At 43.1% G+C, this 14618-nt stretch overlaps 1 protein-coding gene across 1 annotated transcript in view; it reads left to right on the forward strand.

The window, feature by feature from the left end:
* LOC115469705 overlaps positions 1 to 3110 on the forward strand; it is a 68098-nt gene extending 64988 nt beyond the window's left edge. Inside the window, exon 7 of the mRNA XM_030202491.1 lies at positions 1911 to 3110. Within this exon, the coding sequence (XP_030058351.1) occupies positions 1911 to 2264 (354 nt within the window). The 3' untranslated portion in view covers positions 2265 to 3110. The remainder of the gene's footprint in view (positions 1 to 1910) is intronic.
* Positions 3111 to 14618: the final 11508 nt, after the last annotated feature.

Raw genomic sequence — 14618 nt, forward strand, 5'->3', positions numbered from 1 at the left:
CAAACCTTACCAGACAGCTTTTCCACATTATCACTTACAAAAATGTTTAAAAGAATTGGACCATGAACTGATCCTTGTGGCACACCACTTGTAATGTTCCTTTCCCCAAAGTGAGCTATATTCCCATTACCCTATGTCGCCTTTCACTTAGCCAATTTCTAACTCAGTCAGTCACTTTAAGCCCAAACCAAGGGTACTTAGTTTATTTAGAAGTCGTCTATGCAGAACTGTTTCAAAGGATTTGCTCAAATCTAAAATAACTGATTCTAAATATACTACATCTAGCACTCTCCCTTGATCCAGCTCTCTAGTTACCCATCAAAGAAATTCATCAGATTTGTTTGACAGCACCTGCCCCTCATAAAACCATGCTGTGTTAGGTCCTGAAATTCTCCTTACTTCCACTTTTATGAAGAGGAACCACATCTGCCTTCTCCAGTCCTCCAGGACCATTCCTGACTCTAGAGAAGCATTGCAGAGGTCAGACCATGGAGCTGCCAGAACTTCCCTAAGTTCCTTCATTATCCTTGGATGTATGCCATCCAGCCTCATCACGTTTTCCACCCTTAGTTTAGCTAGCTCCTCATGAACACAGTCCTCTGAAAATTGTTCAAGGTCTACCACTCTTCCATTCCCATTTGTGTTTGTCTTCTGTGGCCTGCTCCTGACCCTTCATCTGTGAACCCAGTATGTATATTTGTTAAGCAATTCCACCTTATTCGTATCATCTTCTATATATTTCTCCATTTTACCCTTGAGCTTCACAATGCTGCTTTTGTACTTCCTTCTATCACTAAGATATCTAAAAATGTCTTGTCCTTCCCCCATTTTTCCATATTGGCTATTTTTTCTTCCATGTGCATCTTTGTTTTCCCCAACTACTTTACCAGCTTCTCTTAGCTTTTTCAGATGTTGTTGTCTGTCTTTCTCTTTCTGCAACCTCTTGTAGTTTATGAAGACTAAGTTCCTTTTCAATTACCAATTTTGAGAATCAAAGTGGCCTTCTTGACTTCTTACTTTTATTTACTTTCCATACAAAAAGATTTGCTACCCTTAGAATAGCTCCTTTCAGTTTTGCTCACTGCTTTTCTACTTCTCCCAGATGTTCTCAACTAGCTAACTCCTCCTTGAGGTATTTTCTCATCTCAACAAAGTTAGGGCCCTGTTTACTAAGCCACGCTATAGGCATGCTAGTGTTTTTTAGCACACGCTAAAAATTAGCACGCGCTAATGCTAGAGACATATGGGTGTCTCTAGCGTTAGCGTGTGCGAATTTTTAGCACATGCTAAAAATGCTAGCGGACCTTAGTAAACAGGGCCCTTAATTTTTTTGACATCTAGAACCATCATGTTGAATGAACCCTCTTCATGCCTGTCCTAATACTGAACCACACCATCCGGTGATCACTGGATACCAGATGATCACCCACTATAACCTCAGAAACACTCTCCCTGTTCGTAAGCACTAAGTTCAGCATGACCTCATCCCATGTAGGTTCCATTACCAACTGCTGAAACAACTCTCCTTGTAGACATCTATGATCTTCCTACTTCTAGATGACCTCACAAAAAGGATGCCCCAATCAAAATTGTATTTCCCTTGTAAAATAGGGCATACATGTTGGTATTTTTGGCCCACCCAAACCACTCCCCTCTCCATGTCCTAAGTACTCCCCCTTGCTATGTAAACATGATCCACTTTTAAATAACAACTTTCTAAAACTGCTATTGGCAAATGTAGGTGAGCTACATGTTTAAATACTATTTACATAAGGGGTTCCTTCAAACATGAATGGAAGAGCAGGCTCTGCCTGTGTCCCAGGTTTGTCTTCACTGAGGCAGAGATAGAGAACAACTGACCAACCCACTACATATTCATGTATAATAATCACATTTTCTTTTATACATAGCAGGTGTCTTCCAAGGATCTAAAGAACATCAGTGGGGATTCAGAGCGCTTTATCTTTTGGAAGGAGGAAAGCGGTTCCAACGATTCCTCATTTCGGTCACAAACCAATGATAATTTTTACATTGCCACATCAAAGAGTCACGAAAATGTCAACATGGCGAATAAAAAGAATTCAAATGAAATTATAGAGTTTCAGCTTGATGGATGTCCTACTAGTCAATCGAAAATTATTCGTGTTTTAAGATTCAGCAGTCTACCGGAATCCTCTATTGGTGTTGCTAAAAACAAACTATATGCTGAACTTCTGAAGCAACCAATAACAGAAGGTCATCATTTGTTAAACAGAGATTTGTAAATTCAACTGCAGGAAAGTAAAACAGCAAATTTCAAAAAAAGAAAACACCCACAAGAAGATGCAGAAAATTCAGAATGTTGCTACAAAGCCTGGTTATTGTGGAAGCGCTGCGTACACTTTGTAGCGCTATAGAAATGCTAAATAGTAGTAGTAATTTGCAGGGAGGTTTTAAATGTTTTTTTTTTAATCTTTTCCTGTGGTCCAGATCCTATAACATGGACAAGCAAGAAGTCTGAAAGATTAAAATTATGTTCTTCTATCTGTGATCTTTCACCTTTCTTCTCAACACCAGATGAACTTTTCTTTTTTCTTTTTGCCTGGCAGTTTTCTCCTTCTCCTTTTTAACTACCAGTTTAATGGAACCTGGCCTTCACCGAGACAAGCCACCATAACACTTGAGTCATAACTACCTATGGGTTTGTTTTTTCCTATTTTATAACCATGAAATCAGCCCAGCAACTTTCCACCAGGAACAGCCTCTAGGGGGACAGTAATTCAATAAATAAGGAGTAGCCTAATGGTTAGCTTAGTGGGCTGACAACCTGGAGAAGTGGGTTCAATTCCCACTACAACTCCTTGTGATCCTAGGCAAGTACTTAACCCTCCATTGCCCTCAACTACAAAACTTCGATTGTGAGCCTAGCTTGGACAAAGAAATTACCTGCATAATAAATGTAAACTGCTTTGGTTGTACCACAGCAAGGCAATATACAAAATCCATAACCCTTTACCCTTAATACTACGGTTCTCGACCCAGTCCTCAGAACATACTCAGCCAAACAGGTTTTTCTGGTATCCACAGTGAATATGTATGAAATAAAGTTGCATATACTCATATATATTCATTGTGGATATTCTGAAAACCTGACTGGCTGGATGTGTCCCAATGATTGGGTTGAGAACCCTGCACTGTATTTATATGCCAAATACACACATAAATGACTAGAATACTGGCATTTACATACATATATACAAATATGTATGTATAAATGCCAAAAATCCATGCTGTTCTGTAAATATGTACATATCTTCCATAGTGTGTATTTTATAGGTGGGCATACAGATGGGCAAACATGGGTGGGGCTCACACTTGCATATCTCCTGTACTTAGGTGTAAGTGCTTGCACCTAAATTGTAGGTGCGTATCTGACCTATTACGCTAGAATTCTGTAAAGGAAAGCAGCTACTTACTTCCCTTTATGGAACAGATGCCTAAATATAGGCAGTACTGTTATAGAATCGCCCTCTAGGTGTCACCACTAAGCAATTGCTGGGACTTCCTGACCCAAAGTGCTATGCATTCTGTGTCTGCAAGATCCCCAACCCCAGTGAATCTCAGGAACAGCGCTTTGCACTCAATCTGCAGCCCCTAATTACCTCTCTACCCTTATCTCCCCTTATGCTCCTACCCGAAACCTCCGCTCACAGGACAAATCCCTCCTCTCTGTACCCTTCTCCACCACCGCCAATTCCAGGCTCCGCCCTTTCTGCCTCGCCTCTCCCTATGCTTGGAATAAATTTCCTGAGCCCATACGCCAAGCCCCCTCCCTGCCCATCTTCAAATCCTTGCTCAAAGCCCACCTCTTCAATGTCGCCTTCGGCACCTAACCATTATACCTCTATTCAGGAAATCTAGACTGCCCCAATTTGTTTGACTGCACATTTTGTCCATTAGATTGTAAGCTCCTTTGAGCAGGGACTGTCCTTCTTTGTTAAACTGTACAGTGCTGCGTAACCCTTGTAGCACTTTAGAAGTGTTAAGTAGTAGTAGTAGTAGTAGAACCTGGCCTAGGAATCTAACCTTGCATTCCCCCAAGGCAGTGTGCAGCAGTAGCCCAGAAACATGATTGTGGCCGGTCAGACTGGAGGTAAATTTTCATTGTGGCAATATCCATAGAACTTTATATGGCTAAGATATTCATATAAAGCTATATGGATATTCAGTATTGATAAACATATAAGTACCAAGCAGAAAAACAGGAATAAAACCTCTGCAGAACCAACCGGCAAACTAACAAGAGCAAAGGTGTCACCATTGAATACATACATATAACTTCATGTAGATATATCTGGATAAAGATTTGCCTGATATTTGTGTAATGGCACTTATATGTGTAAAATATGGATAGCAGTTGACTATTGCTGTCATCTGTGGATGTCTTTGCTCTGTCCTTAGCCTTCCCCTGATTCTTTCTAATTTTAATTACGTAACATTTGGTCATATTTTAATAATTTAATTCAGCACACTTATATACCGCTCAGCCAGTCAGTTCAGAGCGGATTATAAAATAAAAATTCAAACATACAATATTAAATCATATAACAGGAAGAATAAATCTAAACAATCAGGCATTTCCAGTCAGATATTTTCTAAAGAGCCAAGTTTTCAGATTACAGCGGAATGACATATAGTTTGTAGCATTCCTAATAGAAGTTGGGAGAAGATTCCATAATTCCACTCCTTTGCCAACTAATGATCATTGCTCTATAATTTGCAACTTACAGTGGGTCTTAGAGCATTTTATCAATTTAATTTCGTTTACTGAACGAAGACATCTTGAGGGAGTGTAAATCATTACAAAATCTTTCAAATAATTAGGACTAAGACCATATAACGTTTTAAAAACAAAAATTCAAATCTTAAATTTAATTCTAGCTTTTAATGGCAACCAGTGCAATTGGATCAGATATGGAGTCATATGGTCAGACCTCCTACCACCTAAAACCAGTTTCGCAGCAGCAATCTGGACTGCTTGTAGTCTTTGTAATTGCTTTTTGAGGAAGACCCATAATAACCACATTACAATAATCTAATGTGGAAAGTACAGGATGCCTAGGTTAGAAATAAAAAAAAAAAAGTGTCCATTTTATTAAAGCAAGAGAGGTATCTATGTGCCTTGATAAAACAGGCTCTTAAAACCAGCCCCACGCACAAAACCAGAGCCAGAAATACCCACACACACATTTGCACCCGCTCTGAAGTTTATGTAAATGTATGTGCATGTTCTATGCGTTACCTGCACAGTTTATAAAATGCATGCGTACCCTGCAACTCTGCCTCCTCTCTGCCCACACTGTGGCCCTAGGAATGCCACATGCAGATCACTTAACTTGTATAGTTCTTTTGGCGAGGGAGAGGGGGTGGGGATATTAGGAATCCTGCATGATTGATATGAATAGAAGATGATGGGGGGATCTATAGGGGGTTTAAGGATGCAATTTATCACAAAAACTGTTGTCACTTTTGTTTGTGCATTTCGCTGTGTCCCATTTTGTATTCTGATGTTTGTCAACATTTGCTCATTTCTGATCTGAAGAAGGGTTACCTTCGAAAGCTAATCAAAACTATATTGTTAAGTCCATTAAAAAAGGTATCATCTTATTTTCTTTTCTCTGTTTTATTTTATTTCTATTTATTACCTATAAAAGTGGACTAACATGTCTTCCACAGCATATTTTAGAATTGCAAAGCACTGAGGCAGTGATTATAAAGTGTTTCTAGAAAGGAAAGGGAAGCCTTATTGTGGATAAGTGCCAAGATATGACTTACAGCAATATCATCCATAGGGACAGCCTCCTTTTAAAGCCTTTTAATCATGTGTCCAGCTCATGGTGAAATTTAGTGAGCAGATCATATTTCATTATATACAATGTCCTGATGAATTTAGAAGCCTTGGTTAAGCAGTGCCAGCTTAACCATTGGACCAGGTAAGACTCTGGTCCAGGGCACCGGTGATTAAGGGCACCAAAATACCCAGGTTCTGACTTCACCCAGTCTACAGATTAAGCCTTTTCTTCCCCCTCCCAGTCCCCTGGCCAGTCTCTCCCCTTCTCTCTTCCTTCCCTCTCTGTGGAGCTGGCACTGCTCCCTCACCTCTCTTACTGCCCTATGGCGTGATCTTGTAAAACTTTATGTTGGTCACCGTTGGCAGCAGCAGCAGCATGACAGACTGCTTTTGGCCAGCCCCTGGGTCTTTATTCTGCAGAGGAAAGACCCAGGGGCTGGCTGAAGGCAGTCTGTCATGCTGCTGCTGCTACCGCTGGTGACCAACATATTCTACAGGACTACAGAGGAGAGGTGAAGAAGCAATGCCGGACACATGGGGAGGGGGACCTGGAAGCAATGTGAGGGTGGGGGAGCCACCACCAAAGCAAATTGGCTCAGGGTGCCACTATCCCTTGAGCCGGCCTTGGGGTTAAACACCATCTACGGTCTCCTCTAATCTACAATCTGTTTCCTTGCTTTTCCTATTAACTGCTTCTTCTCTCCCTCTCCACCTCTCCAGATCCTAAGAGTTAGGGGCCTGGTAGTGTGAACATGCGTGAGAGACTTGTTTGAGATGTTCTTTATTGTTTTCTGATCTTCAAATTTGCTGATGCATGTTGGCACTTATTATTTTGAGTCTGAATGTTTCTTGACTTAGAGAATTGCCCCCAATAGTGATTTATATGTCCAAAGTTCAGCACAAAAGTGTAGGCAACTTTTTTTTTGTTACGTTGACTGCATAATTGCTCCTGAGAATAAAAGAAAAGCCTAAACGTTACTCTCCGAAGGAAAGTCAGGAGGAAAACAGAGTACTGAAAAGCTGATACCAGAAACATGCTGGATGTTGAAGCTTAACTATCCAAACCAGCATAATGACATCAATTTAATACAACACAGGCATTTTGCTTTCCTGCTTCCCAATACCACGAATGCTGATTGAACTGACTGCAGCCAGCTGCTATGTAGGATGTGGAGGAGTCAGGGTGACACAAATGCAATGACCAACAGCTTCCATAACTAAATAATCATATGATAATTATATGTGACATACATCAATTCAATCAAACAATAAATCTTTCACCCAATTATTTCTAATGAAGGTTGGATCATCAGAAGGTGAGCAATGTATTTAAATTTCACATTTAAGACATTCACGATAACTCTTCATAGATCCAGATTTTAAGAAACAATTTTCAGCTTTTTCTTTTTCCAATGTGCATCAATTTGGAACTACAGCCTGGCTACCGCGTGGCCCGGGCGATATTTCATTTTTTACGCACACCGGAATATATATTTTATTTTCTGATGTGCGGCGCTAACCGGGCAGTAATCAGCATTGTATATGCATAGACAATTACTGCCTAGTTAACGCGTGAGAATTCACAGCTAAGTGAATGGGTGGTGGTAATGTCTCAAACTCAAAATGGACTTGCACCAATTTAAATTTTGCTGCACATCCATTTTTGGCCAAAAAAAGGCATTTTTTACAGGCATGCTGAAAAATGGATCTGTGCGCACCCAAAATATGCGCCTACAGTAGCACAGGCCACCACCTTAGTAAAAGGACCCCTACGAGAGGATCTTATCCAGTTAACTCATGCTGAATGGGCCCCAACAGAATACTGAGTGACACTTACTCTGTGCCACTGAACATCCCTTTAACTGATAAAGCTGAAACTGGCTATTGTGTGGGTGGTCCAGGGGCAGAATCAGCATTTAAATAGATAAGTGTCAATATTCAGCCTTTAACCGGATAAGTTAACTGGGCAAACAGGACCGCATCATCAGATATCCAGGCATTATTTCAGCGGCAGCAGTCAGTGTTTAAAAAAACTGACTGTCATCAGCTGAATATTACTTCCATTAGTTTTAATAAGCAGTGGCGTACCTAACTAGTTTGCCACCCGGGGAGTGCCATTGCTGCGCCCTGCCTAGCGCATCATGCCCCTGGTGTGTCACCCCCCAAGGTGCACCATACCCCCTGAAGCACATCACCCCACCATCTTTCCTCCTAGCAAGGGGGTGCGTTGAACAGGTGTGTGGCTGTTGGCTCTGCCGTTCCCCTGCCCCAGAACAGGAAGTAACATCAGAGGTGGCAGGGGACCGGCAGAGCTGACAACCGTGCATCTGCTCCGCACACCCCCGTTGCTGCCTGCACCTGGGGTGGACCACCCCCACCGCCCCACTCTTGGTAAACTACTGTTAATAGAAAATATTTAGTGTGTGCTAAATTGATTTAATGCACACTGACAAATTAGGATACACTGTCTAATCATGTGCATTTGGCCCCTTATTTTAGAAGCCTTGTTTGTGATTTTTGCACGTATATCTGCACTACATGTAGACTGCAAGCGGAGTGATTTGGGTGGGGCTTCGGTGGATCTAAAATCTAAATTTTTTTTATCTTGCTGCACCTCACGCCTGGAATAAACTTCCCGAGCCTGTACGTCTAACCCCCTCTTTGGCCATTTTCAAGTCCAAACTTAAAGCCCACCTCTTTACCACTGCTTTTGACTCCTAACCACTGCTCACTTACCCTATCCTTTATCCTCACCTCTTTATTCCCCTACCCTTAATTGTTCTGTCTGTCTCATGTCTTATCTAGATTGTAAGCTCTTTGAGCAGGGACTGTCTTTTTGTGTATGGTGTGCAGCACTGCGTATGCCTTGTAGTGCTATAGAAATGATAAGTAGTAGTAGTAGCAGTATACCTGTTCCCCGTTTCAGAATGGGAATGCACATGTATTTCCCCATATATTAACGTTTTGATTTACAGCTACTCCCTTGCACATATGGATTTGTAAAAAGTAATCCAGCCTCTATGCCAGCCTCAGATGTGATACTCAGATCCATTAGAGCAGTATGCAGGTCCCTGGAGTAGTGTAGTGATCAATGCAGTGCACTGCAGACAGGTGGACCGAGGCCCATACTTCCCCCTACCTGTTACACTTGTGGAGAAAACTGTGAGCCCTCCAAAATTCACCAGAAACCCACTACCCACATATAGGTACCCCCTTCACCCATAAGGGCTATGGTAGTGATGTACAGTTGGGGTGGGTTTGGGGGGGTGCTCAGCAGACAAGATAAGGGAGCAATGATGAGATGTGTGCCTAGCAGCATTTTATGAAGTCCACTGCAGTGCCCCCTAGGGTGCCCTATTACTTTCCTGGGATGTATGGGGGGACCAGTCTACTAAAAATGCTGGCTCCTCCTACATCCCAATGGTTTGATTTTGTGCATTTTGCATTTGGACTTTTCTTTTCCGAAAAAAATACCAAAAAACAAATCACAAAACCTTGTCCTACACAATATTTTGGAAAAAAAAAAAAAGACGTTTTTCTTTTTTGAAAATAACCTTCTTTCCTATTCAGATTTTGGACATTTTTTGCAAAATATCCAAAGTCGGACTTAAACGTCATATCGAAAATGTCCCTCTTTGTAATCCAACTTGATATCAGATGCAAACAAATTCACAGCCAAACTTAGGGATACGGTGTAACTTCTCATATGAACCAGACGGTAACTGAACACGAAAGATCCCACGGAGAAACCAACAGCAAGTCCAGAAGTAGGAAATGAAGGCCGGCTGGACAAACCACTGATTCAACCAAATCAATATTAAGTCTCGACACAGCCACCATGTTTCGGCATACAAGAAGCCTGCTTCAGGATTCTGCAAGCCAAAAACAAAGTGCTATCACATATATATATATCTATATCTATATCTATATATATATATATATATATATATATATATATATAACAAAAGTACAAATAATAATATATAAATCCTGCATACATTTTGTCGCGTGCTCGAGGACCTTGGCATACTGTCAGGCTTCTTCCCCGGGAGCACTGGGTTCGTGAGCCCATGGGCCACTACCGTGGAGCGGCAGGCAAGATCACCTCCAAGGTAGAGATGAGACAAAACTGGACCAGAACCCCGGACTGGAGTTCTACACCGGAATACACGGAACTGGAACGCACCGGACGGGTGCGCACTGGAGTGGAGCCCACTGGACTGGAACACACTGGAGGGCCCCACAGGACTGGAACATACAGGAGTGAAACCCGCTGGACTGGAACACACTGGACCTAGGCTTCACCTACGCTTGACCACCTTTCCCCGAGGGTTAAGCCCTAAGGTTCTGGCAGCCGGTAGGACTTACAGGAAAACCCGGAACTGGAACTTGCAAGCAGGAACAGCAGGAATGAAGATCCAGGAGTGCCCCCTGGCACCTAGGCGCAGGCAAGGCCGACAGGCAGGGACTGTCCGGGTTCTGGCAGTCGGCAGGTTTAAACACAATGACTAGTAAACTGTACCTAGGCTAATAGAAACGCTATACCCAGGCAAACCAGTCATACACAAGAAACATACACAGAGCACACTCAGGAGACTTGAAAGCTATACACCAGCTAACAACAAAGCTGTGCCCAAGCTAACAAGTCATGCACTGGAAACAAACACAGAGCACTAGCAAAGCTATACACAGGCTAACAAGCCACACGGTGCCTAAGCTGGCTAGTCTAAACAAACACAGAGCACTAGCAAAGCTATACACAGGCTAACAAGCCACACGGTGTCTAAGCTGGCTAGTCTAAACAAACACAGAGCACTAGCAAAGCTATACACAGGCTAACAAGCCACACGGTGCCTAAGCTATCTAGTCAAACATAGAAACTCACACAGAGCAAACACTGAAACAGTGTACAGAGCACTCTATACACCAGGGCCCTTAGATGAAATGCAAAAGCCAGGGCTGTAGTCTCTAAGTGATTAATAAAGCCCTTCCACACCACAGACACAGCTGCAGCAATCACCTTGCATCCAAACAGAGGCTTGACACACAGAGCAGTCAGCCCAGCGGGAGCCATCTTGGATACTGGCATAGAGGAGTCGGCGGCAGCCATCTTGGAAAAGGCATAGCCCACACAGGTGAGGTTCAGTAGGGCAATCAGCACACAGAGCCAGAGAGAAACTAAGACAGAGACAGACACAGAGACAAGCAGAAGCCAGCACAGCCACTGACTCCCAGAAACAGGGTAAGTCTGAGGGTGGTCACGGCCACAGACGTAACACATTTATACTTGATAAAGCAAGATATATTAACATAATCATAAAAAAGTATATAAAAAACATTAAAATACCAAAAAAAAGTCATCAAATGCAAACATCTATTACATTATGAATAAAAGAAGGATAAATGTATAAAAGAATACCTTATTATCATTGCTGGTGTACAAAAAAAGAAACGTGAATAGAATGAAATAAAAAAAAGCATATAAAAACATTAGAATGATTTTCAAAAATGGTAAGAAATAAAAGAAACAACTGACCTCATGGTGTAAAAATCAAAAAAGGAATGGTGCTAATGGGGTCTGGAAGTAATGAGTAGGTCTTTAAAAAGACCGTACGTGTATAGATGATGCACTGTCAAAGGAATAAGCAGATTCGCACTGAAAGTCTCTGTAAACAAAAAAAGGTAAAAATCAACCATGAAACAGAATAGGTGCCAGAGATTATCCTAAAGTGAAATGAAGAAAATAACTCAGCGTGCGGGAGAGGTCCAGGAAACCTGGTAAGAGAAAATGATTCAATTCACTTTATTATACCCCCTATCTAGCATCTATTCCATCCACATAACCATAAGGGGGCCTCAGCCCCCCACCACCACCACTTGAAGCTTAAGCCCACTCCGTAATTATGGCATTGGTTGAATTGCTGGCGGAGATGCTCAAGTCCCACTAGTTGAAGAGGTCCACTGCATGAGCCCCCTACCATGCTGTTTGAGCAGTACACCAGTCGGCAGCGTGCTTGGGCTGCCAATGTCGGCCCTCCCACATTGGCTCAGTTCAGGAACTTGAAAATGAAAATAAGATGATACCTTTTTATTGGACTAGCCTAATAACTTTTTCAATTAGCTTTCAGAGGCCAAAACCTTCTGCCTCAGGTCAGGTCAGAACAGTACACTGCTGTTATGGTATCCTCTCCTGACCTGAGAAAAGAAGTGTTGGTCTCTGAAGGCTAGTCAAAAATGTCTTAAAATTAGTCCAATATAAAGATATCACCTTATTTTATATTTTGTGTTTTATTTTTATGTATTAACCTTTATTAACACAGCTACCACATTACTTTACCCTAAATTAAAATAAATTTATTTTCTCTACCTTTGTTGTCTGGCCATTTATTTTTTCTAATTGTGTTGGTCCCAATCTCTTGATTCTGCTTTTCTTCGTCTTCTCTTAACTCTCTTGCCAGAGTTTCCTGTCCACTTGTCATTTTTCTCTCTCCCTTTTCTTTGTTTTCTTCAAGCCATTTTTTTGCTTCTCTGTTCAGATTTAATTAATTCTTAATATCCAGTCTTTAATTTCCCTCTTTTTACTTCATCTGTGTATGGCTTTTCATCTTTTCCTTGCCCTTGTTCTCCCCATGCCCCTTCCTCTTATTCTCCAGTCTTTCACTAACTCTATCCTCTCCTTCCTTCCATGCAGCATCCCCCTCTCTCCCTACTCTTCCATTCAGCATCTTCCCTCTTTCTTTCCCTATCCTTCTAGTGTCTCCCCCTCTTTCTCTCTGCATCCTTCCATCCAGTGTCTCCTCTCTTTCTCTCCCTGCCCTTCCATCCAGTATCCTCCATCTTTCTCTCCCTACCCTTCCATCCAGCATCTCCCCCCTTTCTCTTCCTATCCTTCAATCCAACATCTACCCTCTCTTTCAATCCTTCCAGCCAATGTTTTTCTCTCTCTCTCTCCATTCTTTTCCATTCAGCATGTTCCCTCTTTCTCCCAATCCTTCCAGTTTCTCTCTTCTTTCTCATCCTACCCTTACATCCAGCATCTCCCCTCTTTCTCTCTCCATCCATCTAGCCAGGATCTCCTCCTTTCTCCACATCCTTCTTTCCAGCATCTTCTCTCTCCCCAGCCCCTTTCCATGTACCTTCTTTCTCTCCCCATCTTTCCACTCATCATTTCTCTTTATACCCCTCTTCCATCCAGCATCCCCACTCTTCTATCATTTTTCCTCCTCTGTGCTCTCTCCATTCAGCATCTCCCCACTCTTCTGTCATTTTATCTCCCCTCTGCTCTCTCCATTGATTCAGCACCTCCTGCCTCTCTCTCCATGCTCCCTTCCACCCCAACCGGTATCATTTCCTAGCCACTGCTGCTTCTCCTGATGAGCAGCAGCAGCACGGCAAAATAACAAAAAAAAGAAAGTGTGAGGCAGCAATTTTCAGGTATGAGCTGTCGGCTCTGCCGGTCCTCTGCCCTGGAACAGGAAGTTGATGTCAGCAGGGCAGAGGACTAACAGCGCATGCCTGAAGGCTGAGGCCCCGTGCTTGATTTTTTTTGTTATTTTTCCGCCGCTGCTGCTCATTGGGAGAAACAGCAGTGGTGGTGGCAGTGTGAAAAATGTGCAAGATGGATCCCCTGTCCCGACAGTGTGTCTCAGCGGCAGACTTTCCCACTTTGGCAGGAGTACAGGAGATGACCCTCCAAAGCGGAAGTCTTCCTCTGAATGTGGGAGACTTGGCAGGTCTGATAGGGCTACACATGTTACTCAGTTGTGATGCTGTTACTCTGCACAGAAAGTTCTACTGCCCATTGCCTTCACCAGTGTGTGTCAGGGCACTGGCATTTCACAGCTATCTCCAAGTATGTATGTTATAATCCAATCAGAACATCTCATTTAACCAAATTCTGCATCATTGCTCCTCCCTAAGGAAGTTCCTTTCTAACGTCAAATAAAATTCTATCTGACAAATGTCTCTACAATGTAATATTGCAGCTGTAACTCTGTGTGTGTGTGTGTGTGTGTGTGTGCACGTGCCCTGGAGCAAGTCCTACTTGGTGACTTAGCACATAACTAAATTTAGTAAATGAGCTGAGAGGTTCAGGCAGTTGCCGTAACAGATCCTCATCTCCTATAGACCAGTGCTTCTCAACCAGTGTGTTGGGACACACTAGAGTGTCATGAAGAGCAGTGAAATGTGTTACCAAAAATTTGATATAGACAGGAAGCCCCAGGGCCGGTCAAACCCGGTAAGCGGGGTAAGTGCCGCAGGGGGGCGCCTGCTTTCAAGGGCGCCGCTGTGGCCCTGCGCCGCCATACCACGCCGCCCTTGGTGCTCTAAATCTTTAATTTACCTCTGTTCCAGCAGCTGCATCATTTGAAAGCCCTGCCCCGTCTCTAGCCTTCCCTCCCTTCATGAGTTTGTTCCGCAGTCTCACCTTCTGACGTCATTTCCTTGAGGGCGGGACTGCAGAACGAACTCACGAAGGGAGGGAAGGCTAGAGACGGGGCAAGGCTTTCAAATGACACGGCTGCTGGAACGGAGGTAAATTAAAGATTTAAAGCACCAAGGGCGGCGGGGGATGGGGGCGATTCGGGCAAAGGAGAATCACTAGACAGGGGCAAGGTGGGAGAAGAGAGAAAGGAGATGCTGGGGGGGGGGGGGCGCGGGCGCGCGGGCGCTGGAGGGGGGGCGTGCGGGCACTAACTCATCATCTGCAGGGGGCGCCAGTGACCCTAGGACCGGCCCTGGGAAGCCCATTCTTTCCTTAACAACCATGTGTTCCTGCTGGTTTGGG

This window comes from Microcaecilia unicolor, chromosome 4, assembly GCF_901765095.1.
Source record: "Microcaecilia unicolor chromosome 4, aMicUni1.1, whole genome shotgun sequence".
NCBI classification, from domain to species: Eukaryota; Metazoa; Chordata; class Amphibia; order Gymnophiona; family Siphonopidae; genus Microcaecilia; species Microcaecilia unicolor.